The 20,461-nt window shown below is 40.2% G+C and overlaps 1 protein-coding gene across 1 annotated transcript in view; it reads left to right on the top strand.

Moving 5' to 3' along the window:
* Positions 1 to 699: 699 nt before the first annotated feature.
* arsj (arylsulfatase family, member J) overlaps positions 700 to 20,461 on the top strand; it is a 34,128-nt gene continuing 14,366 nt past the window's right edge. Inside the window, exon 1 of the mRNA XM_079669788.1 lies at positions 700 to 2,829. Coding sequence (XP_079525914.1) covers positions 2,519 to 2,829 — 311 coding nt within the window. The 5' untranslated portion in view covers positions 700 to 2,518. The remainder of the gene's footprint in view (positions 2,830 to 20,461) is intronic.

The raw sequence follows: 20,461 nt of genomic DNA, 5'->3' as shown, positions 1-20,461 counted from the left end.
CTTAACCCTGTAAAACAAAGAACTGTGTGCTTTTTGTCAGATTATTAGAATTGGCAGGAGAGTAATAATCAAAAGCTTAACGGCAGGTTAACAATAGATGTCTTCAATAATATGTTAATCAATGTGATCACAATGAATGAATAAACCCAAAAGTAAACTACATTTGAGCTAATTCACCAACAATAATGACAAAACAACTTTACTCATCATGAACCAAAAGACATGGCAACAACAAGTGTGCATCACTGCTCACAGTTCCCTGGAAACAGTTGTTATGTTGTGCTAATGTTCCAGGAAGTAACTAAGTAGTCCTTTACTTGAGTATTTCCATTTTCCCTACTTTGTACCACTACAATTCAGAGGTAAATAGTGTACTTTTACTCCACTACATATATGTATTACCTTTACAGATCTGGATGAATGATGTGAAATATAATCAACTCTTAAATCAGACTTTAGTTCCACCTAGAGTAAATTCACAAGCTACCATGCAGTATACAAAGTCATTCAAACTAGCTGCACCTTTACCAGCTTTGAGAACACTTTAATGATCAATCATTACATACATATATATATATACATACAATAACATATAATATATATTATTCTGAAATGGACCAATCTGCACAATGACTACTTTTACCTTTTAACTATATTTTGATGCTAATACTTTTTTACTTTTACTTGAGTAACTTTTGGAATGCAATACGTTTACTTGTAACAGAGTATTCCTACACTCTGATAATTCTACTTTTACCTAAGTACAAGATCTGAGTACTTCTACTTTTACTCAAGTACAACATCTGAGTACTTCTACTTTTACTTGAGTAACTTTTGGAATGCAGGACTTTTACTTGTAACAAAGTATTCCTACACTCTGGTACTTCTACCTTTACTCAAGTACAACATCTGAGTACTTCTCCCACCTCTGGCTAATGTTGTGGTTATTTTTTTTAATAAGCAGCATGTTTCTGTATCTTGTTGTTGCTTTGCACGCACATGGTATATATGAGTACTGACTTGCACTTTATTACAATTTGGTCTAATCTTTTATTACTGAGTTTTTCAGGTCTGTGCTGCATGGCTCATGTGTTCATAGTGACAATTCAGGATTTTACTGCCTTGTAACTCCATCTTTTAAAATGTTTAACAAGATCTCCATCTGCGATTGCTACATTCAGACATTTCCTATTGCTGCTCTGCATGTGCAAAAAAATAAATATTGCTTGGCAGTTTTCTTGTTGGTTGGTGTTGCTCGATGGCATGGCTAAATGAACTGTAAAGTGTACAATGTGAATGTAATACACAGCTGATCTGTTTCCTGCGTCTCTTTATGGCTTGTGTCTTGACAATGCTTTTTACTTTCTGTGTGGTGTCATCGCTGGTTTCAAAAAGTCTCAACATAGGACTGCAGTTGAAATGAATACTAACACTAGTGCATTTACGACAGTGTTGATTAGTGTCTGTTGCCCTCATAAATAAGTAAATGAAATACAGTTTGCACAATGGTCGTTCTTGCAGCCTTACCTCTACATGTCACTCAGTGTACCTTCCTTTCACCAGGGAGGATGTGAAATATATCTCCCCTGCTCTTTTATTTTTTTTTATTTCTGTACCTATTTTATTAATATTTTTGTCTTATTATACTTTACGTAGTGTATATATTTTTCACATATATATCCCTACATTTTTATGCTAAAATAGTTTTACATTTTTTACAATTGTTTAGTTTATGGTGTTTTTTCTTTCAATTAATCTTTTTTGACTGTTTATGTATGTGCCAAATACACCAAGGAAAATTCATTGTAGGCCTATGTGTAAACTTACTAAGCAATAAACCTGTTTCTAATTCTGATAAACAAATGTGATTTTTCATGGATGTACAGAAGAGAAAAGATATGCTGAATAACAAAATATACATTGGAAAATGAAATGTGCAGCGTTACCCCCCACTAAACCGTGGGTGTCGAGCTTTCCGAGCGGCTCGTGAACGCATCAAAGTGTAGCCTGCTGCAGGCCGTCCACATTGACCAGCCTCCTCTTGAAACACATCCAGGGTGAGCCTGAACTCCTCACAGGTTCTCCGCTCTCCGCCCAGCAGGGACAGGACGGAGGACACGATCTGCCGTGAACGCACCGCACAAGCCGCTTCATGGTCTGCTCGTTCTTTGGAAGTTCTGCGCGTCTTTTGACAACAACTTATTGAGTCGGAGGGGCGATATCTCATCCTCTGTACATACAGTTTGGGAACTTGTTTGCACCATGCAGAGTGTTGGGCTCCCCGGGGGTTCATCCACAGAGCTGTAACCTCTGCCGCCCCACACACCGCTGTCAGTGTTGGAGCCTCATACAGTCTATGGTTTGGAGAGGAGGACTGAACACTGAACAAGATGCAGACCCGATTACCAAGCGGTGCTGCCCCCCCCTGAAAATGTGCAACACGTTCCCACTCGGACACACCGTCCCACTGCCCGACAGTAACCGTGCCTGGAGCTGTGGATCTGGATCTATCTGAATCATGTTCCTGCTGTGGGTCCCCGTCACCCTGTTTCTCAGCTTCATCGTTTCTCAGACGTGGAGCGTTCAGATGTCGTGGGATAACTGGAACGCCGACCTGCGCAACCGGGAGAAGGAGTTTGAGAAGCCGAGCTCCCCGCCGCACATCATCTTCATCCTGGTGGATGACCAGGGCTTCCGGGATGTGGGGTACCACGGCTCCGAGATCAAAACGCCGACTTTGGACCGGCTGGCAGCGCAGGGGGTCAAACTGGAGAACTACTACGTGCAGCCGCTCTGTAGCCCGTCCCGGAGCCAGCTCATGACCGGCAGGTACAGTGGCTCCCTAATAAGGTCCTTAAACGTGTTGAAGATTATAATTTGATTTTGATTTTGAACCCAAAGTGAGTTTAAAGAGTTCTTCTGAGTTTGCTAAAGGTGTTAATTAAGTCTTATGAGAATCAGGAATAGACAACGCATCCAAATATCTTGGAACAGTTTGTCTGTCATCAGTTATTTTGGGTTTGATAATTTGACAATTTTCCCATTTGAGCAGGATTTACACTTGGGAATAACTAAGTATCACAAATTATAAGCTATGACTGTCTCCTCTTGTATTAACATCTCCAAAGTTAGAACAGGTTCTTTATCCTTAACAAATGTGAAGGATTCATCAACCGTCTGCTGAGCTATGTCACACACAGTCTGTCTCTCTCTTATCTTGTAATCCATTTAAAACTGCTCTTCACGGCCGAAAAGCTGGAATTCTGCTTATTGGAAATGCAAACATAATTCAACATGCCACACAGAGAAGGGTTTTAGGGTAACTGGAGGTCACCAACAGAAAGTAATTGGTTCATTGGTTTATCATCTCCTGTCAGGAGGCAGGTATTTATAAAAAGGCCACACAAATAAATCCAGGTGACTTTCTGTGCTTGTTTGCCTACTTGGCAAACGGTGAAGGGACTTATATTACGGCTTTCTAGTCTGATCTTTGTATCAGGGGGGCACTGGTTCAAGAAACTCCACTCCAAATTGCTCCTGTGGTGATTGCCCACAGTATTGAATGTATGTAAGTCACTTTGTGTAAAGTGTCTAACAAGTGACATGTAATGTAATGTAATACACTACATGCCCACATGCACCGCCCCTCCCACACATTCACACTGATGGCTGGGCGGCTCATGAGGATCTAATCTAATGCTCAGTCACAAACTGACCAATGGCCGTGCCTCTGGGAACAATGTGGGGTTCAGTAACCTGCCCAAGGACATTTTGAAATGCAAACTGGAAGAGTGGATAGAAGCACATTTCTTCCGATAAGTGGAATACCTCCTGACCCACAGCCGCCCCATGCAGAGGGAGCATGATTCAGCTTCACTCTTCAGATATGTGGCCTTCGTTCTGTGTTGCAACTAGTTCTTCCTAAAGCTTAGTAAACCCAATATTACATTTAATTCTGTATTTCCTCTACCCTTAAACACTGCGTTAATGCCAAGGTACTGGAATGTACTGAACTTGTCAATAGAAGTCCGACGAGGCGAGAACCAAGCAGTCAGACAGCTCAGGAACAGAAGCCAGGTGAGGCAGAGTTATTGCGAAGAGAAAAACAAAGGCAAAATTACAATGGTTGTTAAAAGGTAATCATACTTATCCAGGTCGTATTTACACAGTTTTGCACACAAACATTAACAGTGCTTTACAGGTGTGCTCAGTTTCAGTTTAACCTCTTGATTGGTGTAAATAATCCTGTTTAACTGCTGCTTGTTAACAACCTGTCTAATTGCTCAGTCACATTCATCTTTAGTGATGTCACTGCATGCCAAGATTCCAGCAACTGAAAGGCTGGGCAAAAGCCACTAATAGCTCGTTACACTTCATTTAATGGGGAAAAAAATGTTACAGAATGTACACAAATATAGGGGGGGAAAACGAGGCTCAATATGTAGCAAGTAGCATTACAGAATGAATCCATGGTGCTCTGTGCTTACAGCAGCTGTATACATTATTATAACTGTAGCTCCAAAACTCAGAGCGTGATTATGGGTTCAGTCTTGATCCTGTCAGTGGGGGCTCACATGGAAATCCCCTTCCTCTAATTAATTTGTAGTGTTTCCAAATGGAGGAGTAGTATTGTTGCCTTAGCAACCACTTGGGGATTTAGTGGCGGCAGCAGGAAGCTGGAAGGAGATATCAGAGGGCGGCATGGTTAACATATACAGTGTACAGAAAATAATGAGAAAATTATAGCCACCTCCTGGTTCCACTGCTCTATACCCTGCTGCAGGACTGGGCTAATATCCATGTGGACACAGTAGATAATGTTTACAAGCCTGTATTCCTGCATGGATGGTGAACTACACGAACTAGACGAACAAACGTTAAAAACACTTGAAAACGCTAAAGACTCGGGAGAGCTAGGGGCCGCTGCTGCTGTCTGCGCCGCCATCTTATTATTATTAATAAATCATAAATAAACTCGCTACTCACACTGTTTTTGTTAACTGTCAACCAAATAGACAGATTCATATCTTGCCACATAAATGACTGCATATGTTCAAGATTCAGCAGGGTCAAAACCAAATGGTAAGCCTTTCAGCTGTCCCACATGTAAACTAACGTTCCAACGGGAGAAGGCGGGACAACCTGTGTTCACTGTTGGGCTTTAGTTTTAGTGTGAACTAAATAATGGCTATGAATTGTTTGCAACAGGTTAAATATAAGCACTAGATCACGAGTGGAGAGAGTAAGTTGACAGAAGTTTTGATGTGATACAAACACATTCTTTTGACTTTTCTGCAACTTAACCACTATCTACTGCTGCCTTCAACATGCACATTCCTCTGAAGTGTTGAACAGTAGCATTTATTGTTGACCACTGATGAAAAGTGACATTTACTCAAGTATTGTACTTGAGTACCTTTTGACACATTTGTACTTTATTTAGGTATGTTCATTTATCGCTACTTTAAACTTCTACTCTGCTACATTTCAGAGGCAAATGTTGAACTTTTTACTCCACTACATTGTCCATATAAAATACCTGATATGCTGATATGGCATAATACAGTATTGTACTAGTACTCTCCACAGTAGTTCACATATCTACATTTTGTTTACATTGCTGAATTACAATACTAAAATGAATATGTATAAAAACAGGATCATATAATAACCATAATAATATAATGTATACAGATCCATTCTGCATAATGAGTACTTTCGTTTTGATACTCGAAGTACATTTAGCTTGTTATACTTGTGTACTTTATATTATTCTGAAATGGGCCAATGTGCAGAATGAGCAAATGTACTTTTGGTACTTTAAGTATATTTTGATGCTAACACCTTTGTACTTTTACTTAAGAAACATTTTGAAATCAGAACTTTGACATGTAATGGAGTAATTTAAGTCCAAAGTATTTGTACTTTTACTTAATTAAATTATCTGGGTACTTCTTAAAACACTGGTGTAGACACGCTATTACTGTACTTTTGACTTGTAACCAATCCGATAGCAATATACTATTAATATGTTTTATAAATATATCCTGGTTTCAGTCAAGTTGTTTTGACCTGCAAATGAGCAAATTAAAGCTTAATAGAGGTAAACGCTGTGTAGTACTTACTTTGGGAGTAAATGCAAGAGCATGTAAGATATAAACGCTATCAATGAATTGAATAGACATAGCAGATTCATTGAAGTAGTTGTGCACTGCTGCTGGTTAAGCTGTAGAAAAGCACTGTAACTTTAACCAGCAACAGGAGCTTGAGAAAAGATCTCCACGCTGTCCGTCCCCTGGGAAACTCAAAGCATCAGAACCATTTCAACCTGTCTGCTTTCCTTTAAGCTGCAATGATGAGATTAGAGGCTCAGACCTCTCCCTTCAACCACAGTTGTTGCGCTCTACAACCCCATCATACTTCCACTGATCGTTACTGGATTGCCAAAGGCCAGGGCAAAGGGCGCTCCTCTTGGAAGCCCTTTAAATTGAGAAATGTTAAATATGTTTGAGGAATGTACATGAAATCGTTTACCAATATTACTAACACCATCCCACTTGTTTTGTTTCCTTTGTAATTAAGTACCCAATACACACCTCAGGTGTGTCAGAGATGAATGTTCCAGAGAATGACAGCCATGTCCCCGTACCTGTCCAGACAAATCCACACTCTGGCATGTTCCATACATCATACAGTAAACACAGCTTCAGCTCTACTATCAGTTGCTGAATCTCTGACCTTTTCATTTATTTTCTTTGTCGGTTACAGACCTGCAGGCAGTCCAGTAAATACACTCAAATGATAGCAAGTTTAAAGTTCCATTTATATTGCAGACAAGAAAACCTGGACTGTACATATTGTTTTAGTCTTGTCTTCATCGTCACCCCTGCTGCATACATTTAAAAACGTCATACAAATGTAATTATCAGCCTCCTACATCACTGAGTAAGATACCGTCCATGGACGTGCACAGGTACGGGCTAATGTTGCCCGGGCAACGGCCCGTTTGGCCTTTTTGGCTGACCTGCCCCTCTGGAGAGAGCGAGAGTTTATTTTATTTTTTTCTGTTGTGGCCGAATTAACATGATAAGCCCACAATTAGTATTGTAGCGTCTCGCTGCGGGAAACACACTTTGTCAGCGCTGTCATCTGCCGGTGCGTTAAGACCACCTCAGTGTCGGATTTTGGAAACTTGCTTTTGAGTTGTCTCATGGCAGTTAGGGTATAAGGGACAAACCAGGGGACTTTACTTCCTCTTGATACCGTCAGTTATTTACAAAAGAACACATAAATATAGCCTACTTGTTGTTATTGTGCTTCTGTCTTTCTTTGTCCTTTCATCTGTAAACTCCCTCAACGGGGCCGCTCGCTCTCTTTTCTTGATCGCCCTCTCACGGGTGAACACTTCAATGTCCCGCTTCATTGTAGGATTCCTGCCATGTCTCTACCACTTTAGTTTGACCATCTCTGTTACTAAGTTATGGAATACTAAATAAATAAGTAATTGTACCTTACTCATAAAGAATGATAAGAATAAGAATAATGCGTATTGAACTGATTTCATTAATTAGTGAGTTTATTTAAGGTAATTAGTTAGAAGCCCTATTTTATCAGTATGTCTGGACTGCACAGCAGTTACAATGGTCTGGTCAAACTGCATTAGAACAGAATTTTCCGCATTTTGTCTTTAATAGTTACTAACATTAGACATTTTAATGAGATACCGACCGCAAAACAAAAAATGTCCCTGGTTTTCATTTTTAAAATCAAGTCACCGAATGCAAGTAGTCGCCTTAGCTTATTTTGTTATGAGATGTGAATTACTGTTCAATTTAGTTGATGTAATAATCGTTTGGTTTCTTTTACATTAAAAACAAATGACAATTTTCAAAAGGTCTTATGTTTTTTATCGGGGGGAGGCCCTTTTTCCAATTTAGAGCAATAGCCCCTCCAAATGTCTGTGCACGTCCCTGATACCGTCCATCAACAAGCAGTAAAGGAGGCCTCAACCGAGGGTTGTGGCTTGGTTCCAAAAGCTCTTCTGTCTTATACTTTAGCCCACTAAATGTAGATCTGGTCCAAACCACAAGGAGTAAGGGGGCGTTTATTTGCTCAAAGCAGTTCTTTTCACTCAACTCCTCACCGGCTAAAATTCTGTGTCCTACTTATACCCACATCCCTCCACACTTATCTCAATCTCTTCTTAGCCGTCCATTCACCTTTTCTTGTTGTTTCAGTGATCTGTCAGCATTTCTCTCCCCTGCTTCCCCCCACACCAGTCTGTCCTAGAACTCTGGGTGGAGTTGCGCAAAGATGAACAGAGCAAAGGGAATGTTTTGGGTGAAGATTAAGCATGGCTTCTATAGAAGCTTCAATTTGGATTGGTTGAAAGTACGTCCTTAAAAGAAAGATCCCTCATATTTTTTGCAGGAGCAAAAGAGAAGATTTTCAGAGATAGCAGAAAATAAAATGAGACCCTGCTTAAAGGAAGAGCTAAGTAAGATGAACTACCCCAGGGCTGACTTTGATTAAATACAGAGCGCTGAGTTTGGGTGCTTATTTGAACCATATGTGAGCAGACGTGGCGCAAGAACACAAGACAAGCCCCAGCCTGGGCAGCAGATTGGGATCCTCCTCAACCTCGGTGGCTGGAGGGGCTGCCAAGACACATGTCTTGTGGGACTTGAACGATTGCCAGCGTTTGGTGATTCAACTTTAATGACATGTGTGATTTGTTGGGCTTGTGGCTCAGCGTCTGTGTAAATAAACCAGAGAGATAGCGTGATTACAGCAGCATTCAAGAACATAACCCAGCTTTTTACTTGAGGAATGTGCACCCTTCGCAGTGATAAGACTTCCTGCCTGTATATGGCTTTAATCCAGATATGCTGTTGCCAGATGTGGGATGTAACCAAGTACATTTACTCAAGTGCTGTACTTAAGTACAATTTGGAAAGACTTTGATTTACAGTACTTGAGTATTTCTATTTTATGCTACTTTGTACTCCACTACAATTCAGAGGTAATTTGTGTACTTCTTTGTGTAGTAGATTTATTTAGTACCTTTAGTTACTTTTCAGATTTGGATTAATGATGAGGAAACCACGAGAAGAGAGAGGAAGTAAGGAAATTAGTTTTAAGAGCAATGGGACGTCCTTTCCTCTGAGCATCACGTTAAGGGACGTCCGTTTGTGATGACGCAGCCAGCTCGGTCCCTTTTAGTCAAACAAAAACACCGGCACTAATCCGGCACACATAAGCTCCTTTAGATGGTGCACAAAAATCAACTTCCAGTGAGAGCGGGGATCGAGGAGATGACAAATAAGAGAGTTGACCTCTAGTTAAAATCATAAAACTAGCTGCACCTTTACAAGCTTTGATAACAATTTAATGATCAATAATTATAAAACATATCATATATATTATTCTGAAATGGACCAATCTGCACAATGCACTTTAACTTTTGGTACTTTAACTATATTTTGATGCTAATAGAGTGGTGCAGTGACGAGTCCTAAAACCCGGAAGTGAGTTAGCATTTTACCACTACGGGTTCCCTCGTCTCAGAGTCAATAGGATTTCTCCATAGGATTTTGGAAAATGGCTGGAAATATGGTCCGTGGTTGACACAAGAGAGACAGATCGCGTTTTGTTCTACGACATTAAATACATCAGCAGGGTGATTTTTGAAGAGTTTACGTTTCTGAAAAACGATGGTTGTTACCAAGTGGCTGAATAGGACTACAGAAGTTGTGGAGGACGTTGTACGTCATTACGCCGCAGACGTAAACACTCCTGTTTGTTTGCCCCTGTTCTGCCTTTTTTGTCGAGGGAACCCGAGCGCAGCTTACTTCCGGGTAAATACGTCATCCCTGCACCACTCTATACTTTTCTACTTTTACTTGAGTAACGCTCAACGAATGCTAGACTTTTACTGTAACAGAGTATTCCTACACTCTGGTACTTCTACTTTTACTCAAGTACAAGATCTGAGTACTTTTACTTTTACTCAAGTACAAGACCTGAGTACTTCTCCCACCTCTGGCTGTGGCTGCCCATTCATAATCTGTTTTATTTTCCAATGAAGCCATTAATCAGTTGCGTTGGACATGTGGAAGGACTGTGGGCAGGACGGAGCCCCTAGAAGGCAGCACTTACTGCTGTCATTATTTCAAGGTCTCATAAATACTAAAGATCTAGAACTGTCCTTCAGGTGCCCCAAAGCCTGCAATATCAAGACCCAGTTCCTTTGAGAATCCCCTTGTCTGTCAGAGAGAAATTACACAGGTACACTTTGAAAGTGTTTGCGCTTCACCTCAAACCGCTCTTTGTCAGACCTGGGGCTGCTTTAACTGATTTCTGGAGGAATCACAGGCTGCACTTAGCATGTCATTCTCATTACACGGCTGTAACCTTTCGGTATGTGAACACCACCAAACCTGCAGGAGCTGCAAAAGCAGGGGCTGGGGCACTTAAGGGGTCGGACTTTAACACACACACACACACACACACACACACACACACACACACACACACACACACACACACACACACACACACACACACACACACACACACGTCTTAATACATTTTCACATGTATGTTATGTCCATTACATTCACTTCAGATTTTACAAGGCCATTCTTTCTCAGTTCCATTTCTCATTTGGCATTGATGTAAAAGCTATTTTAAGAATAAATGAAGCAGAATTGGAAAAATACTTCTACTTGGAATGGATACAAAAGGGAATTGAAGATAATGCAGTATGTTATATCCAAAAGTGGTTTTATAAACATGTATGGGCAAGTAGCAAGATTAGGTTTACAATGTCCTATGCTTATGGAAAGTCTGTAAAGATTGCGAGGAAAAATATTTGACAAGTACTCTTTTCATCTAGTTTTAGTTTCCAACCAAAGATTGTTGTGAACAAGCTTTTTTTTTTACATCTATTCTCTTGGAGAGAACACTTTCTCATGCCATGCTTGATTGACTCCTTGTTGTTTACGTTAATGTCTTACCCACAAATACATGTTGCATTCATTTCTTCCCTTCATTCCCATCCCTTTCTTATTGCCTTGCATTCAAATCTCCTCCCATAATGACACATCAACAAAGAATCCCTATCCCCAGTGTACATGTCTGTAGTTGGGTTTCAAAACCTAGACCACCAAGTGACAAGACATTCTTCTCATCGCCATATGTAACCACACTCCCTCTTGGCTCCCACTAGGTTCAGTGTGGTCTCATGTGAATCCATCGACCTGACCTCAAAAGCTTACAATTAATAGAGGGATCAAATTCTGAATTGGGCTATATTATTATGCTGAGGAGTTAAATATTTTCTTGGGAACCAGCTTTGAAATCTGCTGGAATTATTGTTACCAAATTGTAAACATAACAGTTTCCTAACTTGATCTAAAAAATGTTTGGAGGTACCTAACCCAGATGGCATTTTGTTTTAGCAAAGCATTGAGCAAAACAGTCTAGGACTGTAACAACTTATCTATTCAAAGGAAATATGAACAACATTTCACCATTGATTTGTTTGGTCTGTTTAAGGATGCATGACACACGCTGTGGTTATGTTTGTAGGGGCAGTAAGACAACCAATTATTAGAGAAAATGACATTTGTTGTTTTTGTCTCTTCAATTGAAAAGTGGTGGAGGAAATTAAAGCAATACAGTATCTGCACTGTATTGCTGTTATCGTGCAATTGCATGCAATTGCACGATAACAGTTTATTAAAGAACTTAATGGACCAAAATACCTTGCCGTTAGGGCTGCACGACATTGGAAAAAACTGACATTGCGATTTCCCCCCCCCCTGCGATATATATTGCGATATGAAAACATACAGGAATTGAAGAAAAGACCGTTTTTTTCCCCGAAAACCATCCTTTCTTGAACTTTAATGCTATACAATTGGTATCTTTTTAACTATATTTAACCGGATGAAGGATTTTAGTCACGGACGTCTGGATCTTAAGTTATCAGAGCAACAAGCTGAGCTAGCTCGGTTACCAGCGCCAAACTGCCCTGGAGAAACACATGAAACTACTTTATTCAGTGTTTTTACCTTTAATCACCGGGTCTGTTTGCTTTGGAGGTTTGATTGTGATTGCTGTGCATGCAGAGCCTGCATGTCACTCACTCAAGTACAGTTTTCCTTTTGTAGCAAGCAGCAAAATAATTGTAACATGACGTGTTTGAGTTAATTTGCCAAATTAATATATATATTTTTTTTAAATCGCACGTCCACGCGTCCATGCGCATATCGCTATTATCATCATGACACAATATATCGTGTAGCCCTACTTTCCGTCTTTTCTTTCAATTTGTGATTGATCAATTTAGTCAGACCCCTAATAAAGATATTTTGAATTCATAACATAATGCCATGGATTTTTTTGGAATATTTCATATCATTGGTCAGAGACAGTCTAATTTCAATCAAGCAGAAACTTAGCAATATCAGTAAAAATAAAATAGATGCTCAATTATAATAGGACATCAAGTTTACTGTCATCTACATTTAAATACAACGGAATGTCATACAATAAAAAATAATACATATTAGAGATGTCCCGATCCGATCGCGCGATCGGGGATCGGAGCCGATCACGTGATTTTCAAAAGATCGGAATCGGGAGAAAAAAATCGGGGATCGGGTTTTTTTTTCTTTAAATATTTTTTTTTTAAATACTTTATTTTTTTTTTTTAATTCAATGTTACAAAACAAAAATGACCATGTTCAAGTCTTAAAGTCATCCTGAGGCCTTAGTTTTGGTTTCAAATTACACAACATCATGTATGTGTTGCTTCTTTGGGGCTTGTTTTCATAGACCTGGTTGCTTATTTCTCTCAAATCTGGCAACAGAGTGGGCAGGGCACAGTGTCTAATTGTAGCAGTAAGCTAACGAGTACTGATAAGCTTTATTTTGTTTTGATCCAATGCTGCACAACTGAACTGATCCAATGCTGCTGTGAAAGAAAGAAGCTATATCCATGTTGGATAGAATATCCAATTTAAATAAAAAAATAACCTTAAGGGACAACTTTAATGCTTTTTTTCTTTTTTTTCTCTTAATGCATTGCATAAAGATCGGATCGGGAAAAATCGGTATCGGCAAATTGTCAAAATCAAATGATCGGAATCGGATCGGGAGCAAAAAAAGGTGATCGGGACATCCCTAAATAAATACAAGTACGTTTGTGTACGTATGCACAACCTTGTGGAAAGATTTAGAATGGAAGGAGCAAAAACAAAGCTTAAACAGAACCAGAGATCATTACGAATAATAAAAACAAGATAATTAGTAAACCATTTATATATATATTCGTAACATTTCATTCTTATTCTTGTTGCAAGTCATACTCAATGTATTTAATTAAAAAAAAAATTAAAGTTATCTTTACAGTGGGAAAAGGCTTTTTATCGGATTTACTACCTGCTTAATCAAACAAATGATCAACAATGTATCTTATCTTATCAGAATAGTTGTCATTGCAGAAGAGAACAGACAGGATCACTCTTCTTTACACAGCTCGTCTACCAGGTTCCTGCAGAAAGTCTGGAACCCAGTGGTGATGAGGTGGGTCAGCGGTCAGGGTTTCCCAAAAGAAACCAGTTTGTGGTGGTGGTAAGAGAGTTGTGACATAATTGCATACACAGACTCACAACCAGTGCAAAGCTACCAAGCTATAGTGAACATATTTTCAGTTGACTGTTTGTGCATATTGACTGTTTAAAGACTGTTTAAAAACGTACTGTGCCGGCCCCACAGTCAATTCATCACACATGTGCAGAACCAATCCTCCGGACAGATTAGTCCTGTGTAAACGGCTTAAGGCAAATGACTGTACAGCCAAACATATTATTAACAAAATAATTTCCCAATTTGGGATTAATAAAGTATACAGTGGAGGAAATAAGTAATAATAATACATTTAATTTCAAAGCTCTTTTTCAGGTGCTCAAAGACGCTTTACAGTGGTGATAACATGAGATAAAATAGAATACAACATTATTAAAACAGCAACACATATTATAATACAATTAAAAAATATTAAAACAGCATCACAACATAATTCACAAATTAAAAGCCTGTCTGAAGAGGTGTGTTTTGGTCAGTGTTTTGAAAGTGGGGGGGTCAGAGCCAAGCCCGCCTTAACCTGCCATCAGGCCCTGGGGCTGATGGCAGGTTAAGGCGGGCTTGGCTGGTAGGCCCCCTATTTAAACAACAAATCAAAGTCATTTTTAGCCTCGGCAGGCTCTGTGATCGCACTTCTCCTGGTCCTCTCCTCCAGATGAGTGACGTATCGGGCCTCCCTCATGTATTTGTCCGGTTGCCGTTGGCTCCCCTCCACGTAGCAAGTCCTTGTCGTCCTCTCCATCTCCTCCAACAGATAATGTCTTTCCTGTCTGTTTTTCCTCTCCCGCTACTCCATCGCTATCAGAACCAGACGGCCTACTTGCAGGGCCGGCCCTGACCAATTTGCCGCCCTTGGCAAGATTTTAACAAAATTGTTAATACCTATACCAAACTCCGGTACTGATAAGGATCCAGTGAACGGCCGTCCAATCTTTTTAGGACTTCAAAACCCCCCAGAATCTACATGCAAGATCAACATAATCTGCTTAGGGGGGAGTTTACAACGTGGCCTCTAACACCACGCTGCCCGTCGTATCCTTATTTTAGGCACTCTGGCCTCGGATGTCCGACCGCTTTAGGATAGCAAAACGGTGTGTATGGTGTAGTAGGTGGGCTGGTAGAACCCCAGAGCAGTATCAAAACTGCCCCTGAAGGAGAATCCCTCTGTTAATGGGAGACTCCCTGGTAATTAGGGCAGCTTCAGAACCCAAAGTGCCTAACCCCACCCTCTCTTGATCACCAAATATATCAATCAAAACAATGCAAATGTAATATCAAACACAGCCAGAGTCAAACATCAATGTGACAGCAGTGACATCACCAGCCAGAGTCAAATATTCAATATCACAGCAGTGATATTACCACATATTCCCCTTGAACAATTTAAATCCAAATTATCAACTAATGTCAGCCTTTTCCAAGGAAGGGTATTCTTACCTCACTCTAAGACCAAGCAGATACTTTAATGAGAGAGAGACCAGGAGTTTTGGGTCAAAGTGTACAAAGTACAAACCGGATTTATTAAGGTTTTAACAAAAATTGAGGATTAAAAAGAATCCTTAAAAATACAAATAAAAAACAAGCCAAAATACAATGGCAACAGGTTCACAAGTCAAGTCCTCAAGCCGTCTAAAAGAGCCCAAGCCCAGGCCCAGGGCCCAGGGCTTGGGCCTCAGAAAACTTCCCCCAAGAAGCCTCCAAGAAGCCTCCAAGCCACCAAGCTCAAGACCTCAAGACCTCCAAGCTCTCAAGACCCCAAGACCTCTTGTTTCTTCTTCTCCATTCTTTTTATAGTCTTCTTCCTCCTCCCTCTCTTCATCAGGTCATCCCCCTTTCTCTCTTTCAGTCAGAAGGAGGTCACAACTGATCAACTTCTAATTATTGAACATTAAAAAATATAAGGTTTAAAAATTAAACAAATACAAACTTATAGTAATGATATGTAATTTTAAAGAGAGGGAATATGAACATTTTTCATGAAAGCAGAACACATTGTCAATGTCATGTTTTAGAATCAAGTTATTTTCTTTAAACATTTCAATGTCATATATGCAAACTTTATACTTTAATTCATTAACAGAGACTTCATTTATTAACAGAGACAAATATGGGCAGCTTGTCTGTATGATTCGCCGTCCCAGGAAGTTGATTCAAATCCTTTAGTAGGTCGCCTGCATCCTGTGCTTCATTGTCTTCATACCCGCTGTAAGCGCTCTCAAGGTGTCAAAAACCACAAGCGCCTTTTCAGAATGGTAGCTGGAACTTTTACGCTTTTATTGCACCATCTAGAATGTGTGTGTGTATAGGTCAAAAGTTCAGAAAGTTTTATCTAGTTTCACATGCCTGAAACAACAAAGAAGGAAACATACATACATCCTTTCCATTCACAGCCAATTTAGCATCTTTTTATCAATGGTAAGCTAAATAGAGGTAGGTGAGGCAAAGGTCAGGTATTACACGGCCACTTACACAGCAGAACTGTCAACACTCTTAACATCCCGATAGCAATGAATACATTAAATGCTTGGACAATAAATAAAAAAATGTCATCTGTGGAAGACATGGCGCTGTAAAAAGCACGACCAATTATTTTAGCTGGCCCAGCTAAAATAACTGGATGGCCTACCTGCGTGTCAGCCTTCCATCTCGTGCACAAACTTATCTCGTGCCCACATTGGTCATGTGCATATTTATGTGTGTTGGAGGAGGGGCTCTGTAAGGAAGTCTGAAGGAAGGGGCAGGTTTCTTTCGGCTGCGTACTTTCAAATTCTAGCGCACTTGAGCTGGTTTCTCCATTCTTACCTACCCTACCTTTAACTGTTGTTTTAGCCAGGCAAAAAATGTTTACAAATCTGGACTGGATACAATAAAACAAATTGGACTTAGGTGGTGGAGCGGCGGACAAGCAACGCCAGCGTCCATTCAGTCCCCTGCAATTTAGGATTACTGAGTATTTGATCCCTTGCCGAGTTTGCCCACTTACACAGAAATGAACAGTCTATAATTTGTATGGTAGGTTTTATTTTAACAGTGAGAGTAAGAATACCAAAAAGAAATCCAGAAATTGACATTATATAAAAGATAAAAATTGATTTGCATTTAACTGTGGTAAATAAGTATTTGATCACCTTGCATGTGTTAGTACTTGGTGGAGAAACCCTTGTTGGACACACAGAGGTCAGACGCTTCTTGTAGTTGGTCTCCAGGTTTGTGCACATCTCAGGAAGGATTTTGGTCCACTCGTCTCTGAAGATCCCCTCCAAATCCTTAAGGTTTTGAGGCTGATGCTGGCATCTCGAAGCTTCAGCTCCCTCCTAGGGCTGTGCAATTAATCATATTTTAATCTCTATTACAATTTTGGCTTGCAAGGATTACGAAAACAACGTAATCGAAATAAAAAGATTATTTTGCTGCGTGCGCTTTCGCCCCTCCCTAAAAGCCCTCTCGGCCAGGTTGTCAGTGACAAAAATGCTTTAATGCAGCGGTTTTCAAAGAGTGAGGCACCCCTCCCCTTGGGGGCGCCAGAGAGCTTCAGGGGAGGCGCAGCGTGAGAAAAAAATAACGAGAAACAGTGAAATCTAGCTAGTTAACTTCAGCTAACTTTATGCGAGCGGCAACATGGATCGATTTTTTGTGAAGTTACCTAAAGTGAAAGAGGAGACAGCGTCTGGCAGAAAACGTCAACTTTGTTTTGAAATAAAAGTTGTGGCTCATCGGACATTTATGAGAGAAAGTCTCTAATGTCCGAGTGCAAGTGAATGCAGCACAAGACGCGAGCCTTGTAACCCCTCCCCAGGCCCTGGCGCAGGCGAGGAAATGTGATTGGCGGCGATTTCATTTGAACGGGACGGCGCATTCGGACCCAAGTACACGGAAGGAATGAGGTATTTGCGGTCTACAATGACAGAGAAGAGACTGTCAAGTTTGACTGTACTCAGCATTGAATCAAAACACACTAAAGCTTTAGATCTTAATACGTTTGTGAGGCGTTTTGCTGAACAAGATGGTAATCGCGGCATTCAGCTGTAATGGGCATGCCAACTTGATGCTCTGCTCACGGATGAATCGATGAGCATAACAAACTGTTAAGATGATGACCTTACGTGTGTAAATATTCTTTTTCTTTGTGGGGGTCTGCCCCCAAAAAACTGTTTTAAGTCCTGAGAAAGTCAAATAATACGGTGTGTAAAACTACACTGCCACTTTGATTCAGTAACCACTTTGATTTAACTAGAACAGTAGGTAAGGGCATTCCATTGGATAATAATACCCCTGCATTATAGCAACAACAACAACAATAATAATAATAATAATAATAATAATAGCAATAATAATTGTGAGGGGGGGCGCGGCTGTTCTTATGTCCTCTTAGGGGAGTCTCACCTTCCCACACTTTGAAAACCCCTGCTTTAATGGACCTCAGCCGTTATAAATATAAGCCATTTTAACAAATTATAAATTATAAAAAATAACATTGTTAATCACAAACAAAAAGGGTTAACAGGCTTTGCTACAACAAATAGGTAGATTGTCTCTGCAGTTACACTTTCTTACACACACATAAATACAGCACACAGTGTCTCACCCCGACCTATTTTCTGCAAATTTGCAAACACTTTGAAATAGCGGAATCAATAAATTGGCATAGTTTAAATAAGTTAAAATAAGTAGGGTTAGTCGTTAGTTTGTTTAGCATTTGGCCGTGTAATAAGCTGGATAATATGCAGTGAGCCGGTCATTATTGAAAGAAAAAAACACTGAAAGTATGATTACAGAGACCGACACGAAGCAAATGTTTACATTTGAAATGTTCCCGCATCACTGTGGTGATCCTGTGCCATGCAAGTTCGATTTGACACAGTTTGCAGGTAACACACTTTTTACTGTTGTTTAATGTGAAGTGCTCCCACGCTGTTGAAGATGTTAGTCGGACTGTGCTTCTCTAAGCCTCCGCCATTTGTTGAATGTTTTTTTGAATGTTGTGACAGATATTTAATTAAGCTTTCTTAACATAATAGTTATAATAGTCCGATTGCTCTGAAGATGGGAGGTGATATTCTATTAATTTTCACGTTCACACAGTCGGTGATTTGGGCCGGCCGTCTTTCCTGCAACGGCAGTTTAAACTGTATTTCCTCCGCACACTGAGCTCTGATTGGTCAGCAGGCGTGGTGCTTTCACTGTGTTGATCTCTTATCCTGGAACCTATCCTGCTTCGGAGAACAGACTAGGTTCCAGGATAAGTCACCATGGAGATCTAGCCCAATAAAAAGTGAACCAGCTTCGAAGTACCGGAAATCCCAGAAGTTATCTTGCTAAACGAAAATCCTGCTTGGTAATATACCCCCCTGGTCGGGACCAGGTTAGGTTGCAGGCTAAGAGCTCAACTCAGTGAAAGCACTGCCTGCTGACCAATCAGAGCTCAGTGTGCGGAGTTTAAAGCGATCAAGTCGTATTACAGGAGAAAGGAAACACAGAAAAGCTGCCGTTGCAGGAAAGACGGCCGGCAAAAATCACCGACTGTGGGAACGTGAACATTAATAGAATATTACCTCCCATCTTCAGAGCAATCTGACTATTAAAACATTAGCGTTAAGAAACCTTACTTAAATATCTGCCACAACATAAGTAACCGGATCAAAGTAACATTAAGTAGCCTACAGTCCGCGGCATATCACATTATAATGTATCATATATTTCGTTATCTGAGTCAGCCGAGCCGTGTCTGGCCGTGCAACACTCACAGTGTCACATACTGTATGCAGAAGTATTATTTTAAGCAACAGGTTAAGTTGACGAAACACTCGAGTCAAATGTAATTAAAGTCAGATCGTGTCTTAGACGGGGCAGTGATATCATAAACCTGTTAATGTACGCATTCAAACACTTTTTCTTTTACCAGCTGTATTCACCTTGCAGGTGCAGCTATGTGGCTTTGATCCTGGATAAAGTGTTTAAGTCATGGATGTTTAAAGTTTAACTTCTTCATATGTCATATAATATTACAGTTGACTTTTCATTCAGGAAGTATAACGCTGCGCTGTCAGTACGCTTGTCCATGTTTGTGATTGGTCGAATGCTCCAAATACCACCCCTTTCATGTTAACGCGCACCTTACTAGATACAGATGTAGCGATTCATTTCAGACAGTTTGAAACGCGAGGGCCGTGATTGGTACGTGATCTGCCCTCGCTCAAGGGAAAACCTCCAGCTTGACTTGAGACCGCCCCCGTGATAGATAAATGTAATTATAATGAAGCCAGCTGCAATGGATCATTGATCCACCAGGGGGTGCAGTGGGGTTCCACACTGGAGCTCATGTGAAATAAAGTGAGATACAGTATGCTGGATGTACAGCGGAACTTTGTTAAGATCCATATGTCACGGTTATCATACTACTGTGCTAAATAAGAGACATGTAATCATTTACAAAACATCACCATGTTGTTATTTAACAAAATAATGTTGTTATTCGAAAAAAACGAACGGGAGGAAATGCAGCCCGGCTCTCGATTTTTAATCCTAATTTAATCATCATCTTCACCACGATCATTTATGTTTATGTTCGCTGAATTGACATGAAATCACTGACACATATGAATATACTGTATTCAACTTCATTAAAACGTTATTAACGTGCCTAAACTCAGTAATTCACCAAAAATATGTATATTTTAATGGAGTTTCGTCGGTCGATCAGGATCCCAAAGTGTAGCGGAGGGATCCTCATCTGGATGAAGGGTGTTATTTTCCCCATAAAGAACAAGTCGCTGCAAATTATCCCGCTTATTACATGGCCACATTCTCA

This window comes from Notothenia rossii (assembly GCF_949606895.1).
Source record: "Notothenia rossii genome assembly, chromosome: 3".
Lineage (NCBI taxonomy): Eukaryota > Metazoa > Chordata > Actinopteri > Perciformes > Nototheniidae > Notothenia > Notothenia rossii.
The sequence above is the reverse complement of the archived record's forward strand: the minus strand, read 5'-3'. Positions and strand labels throughout refer to the sequence as shown.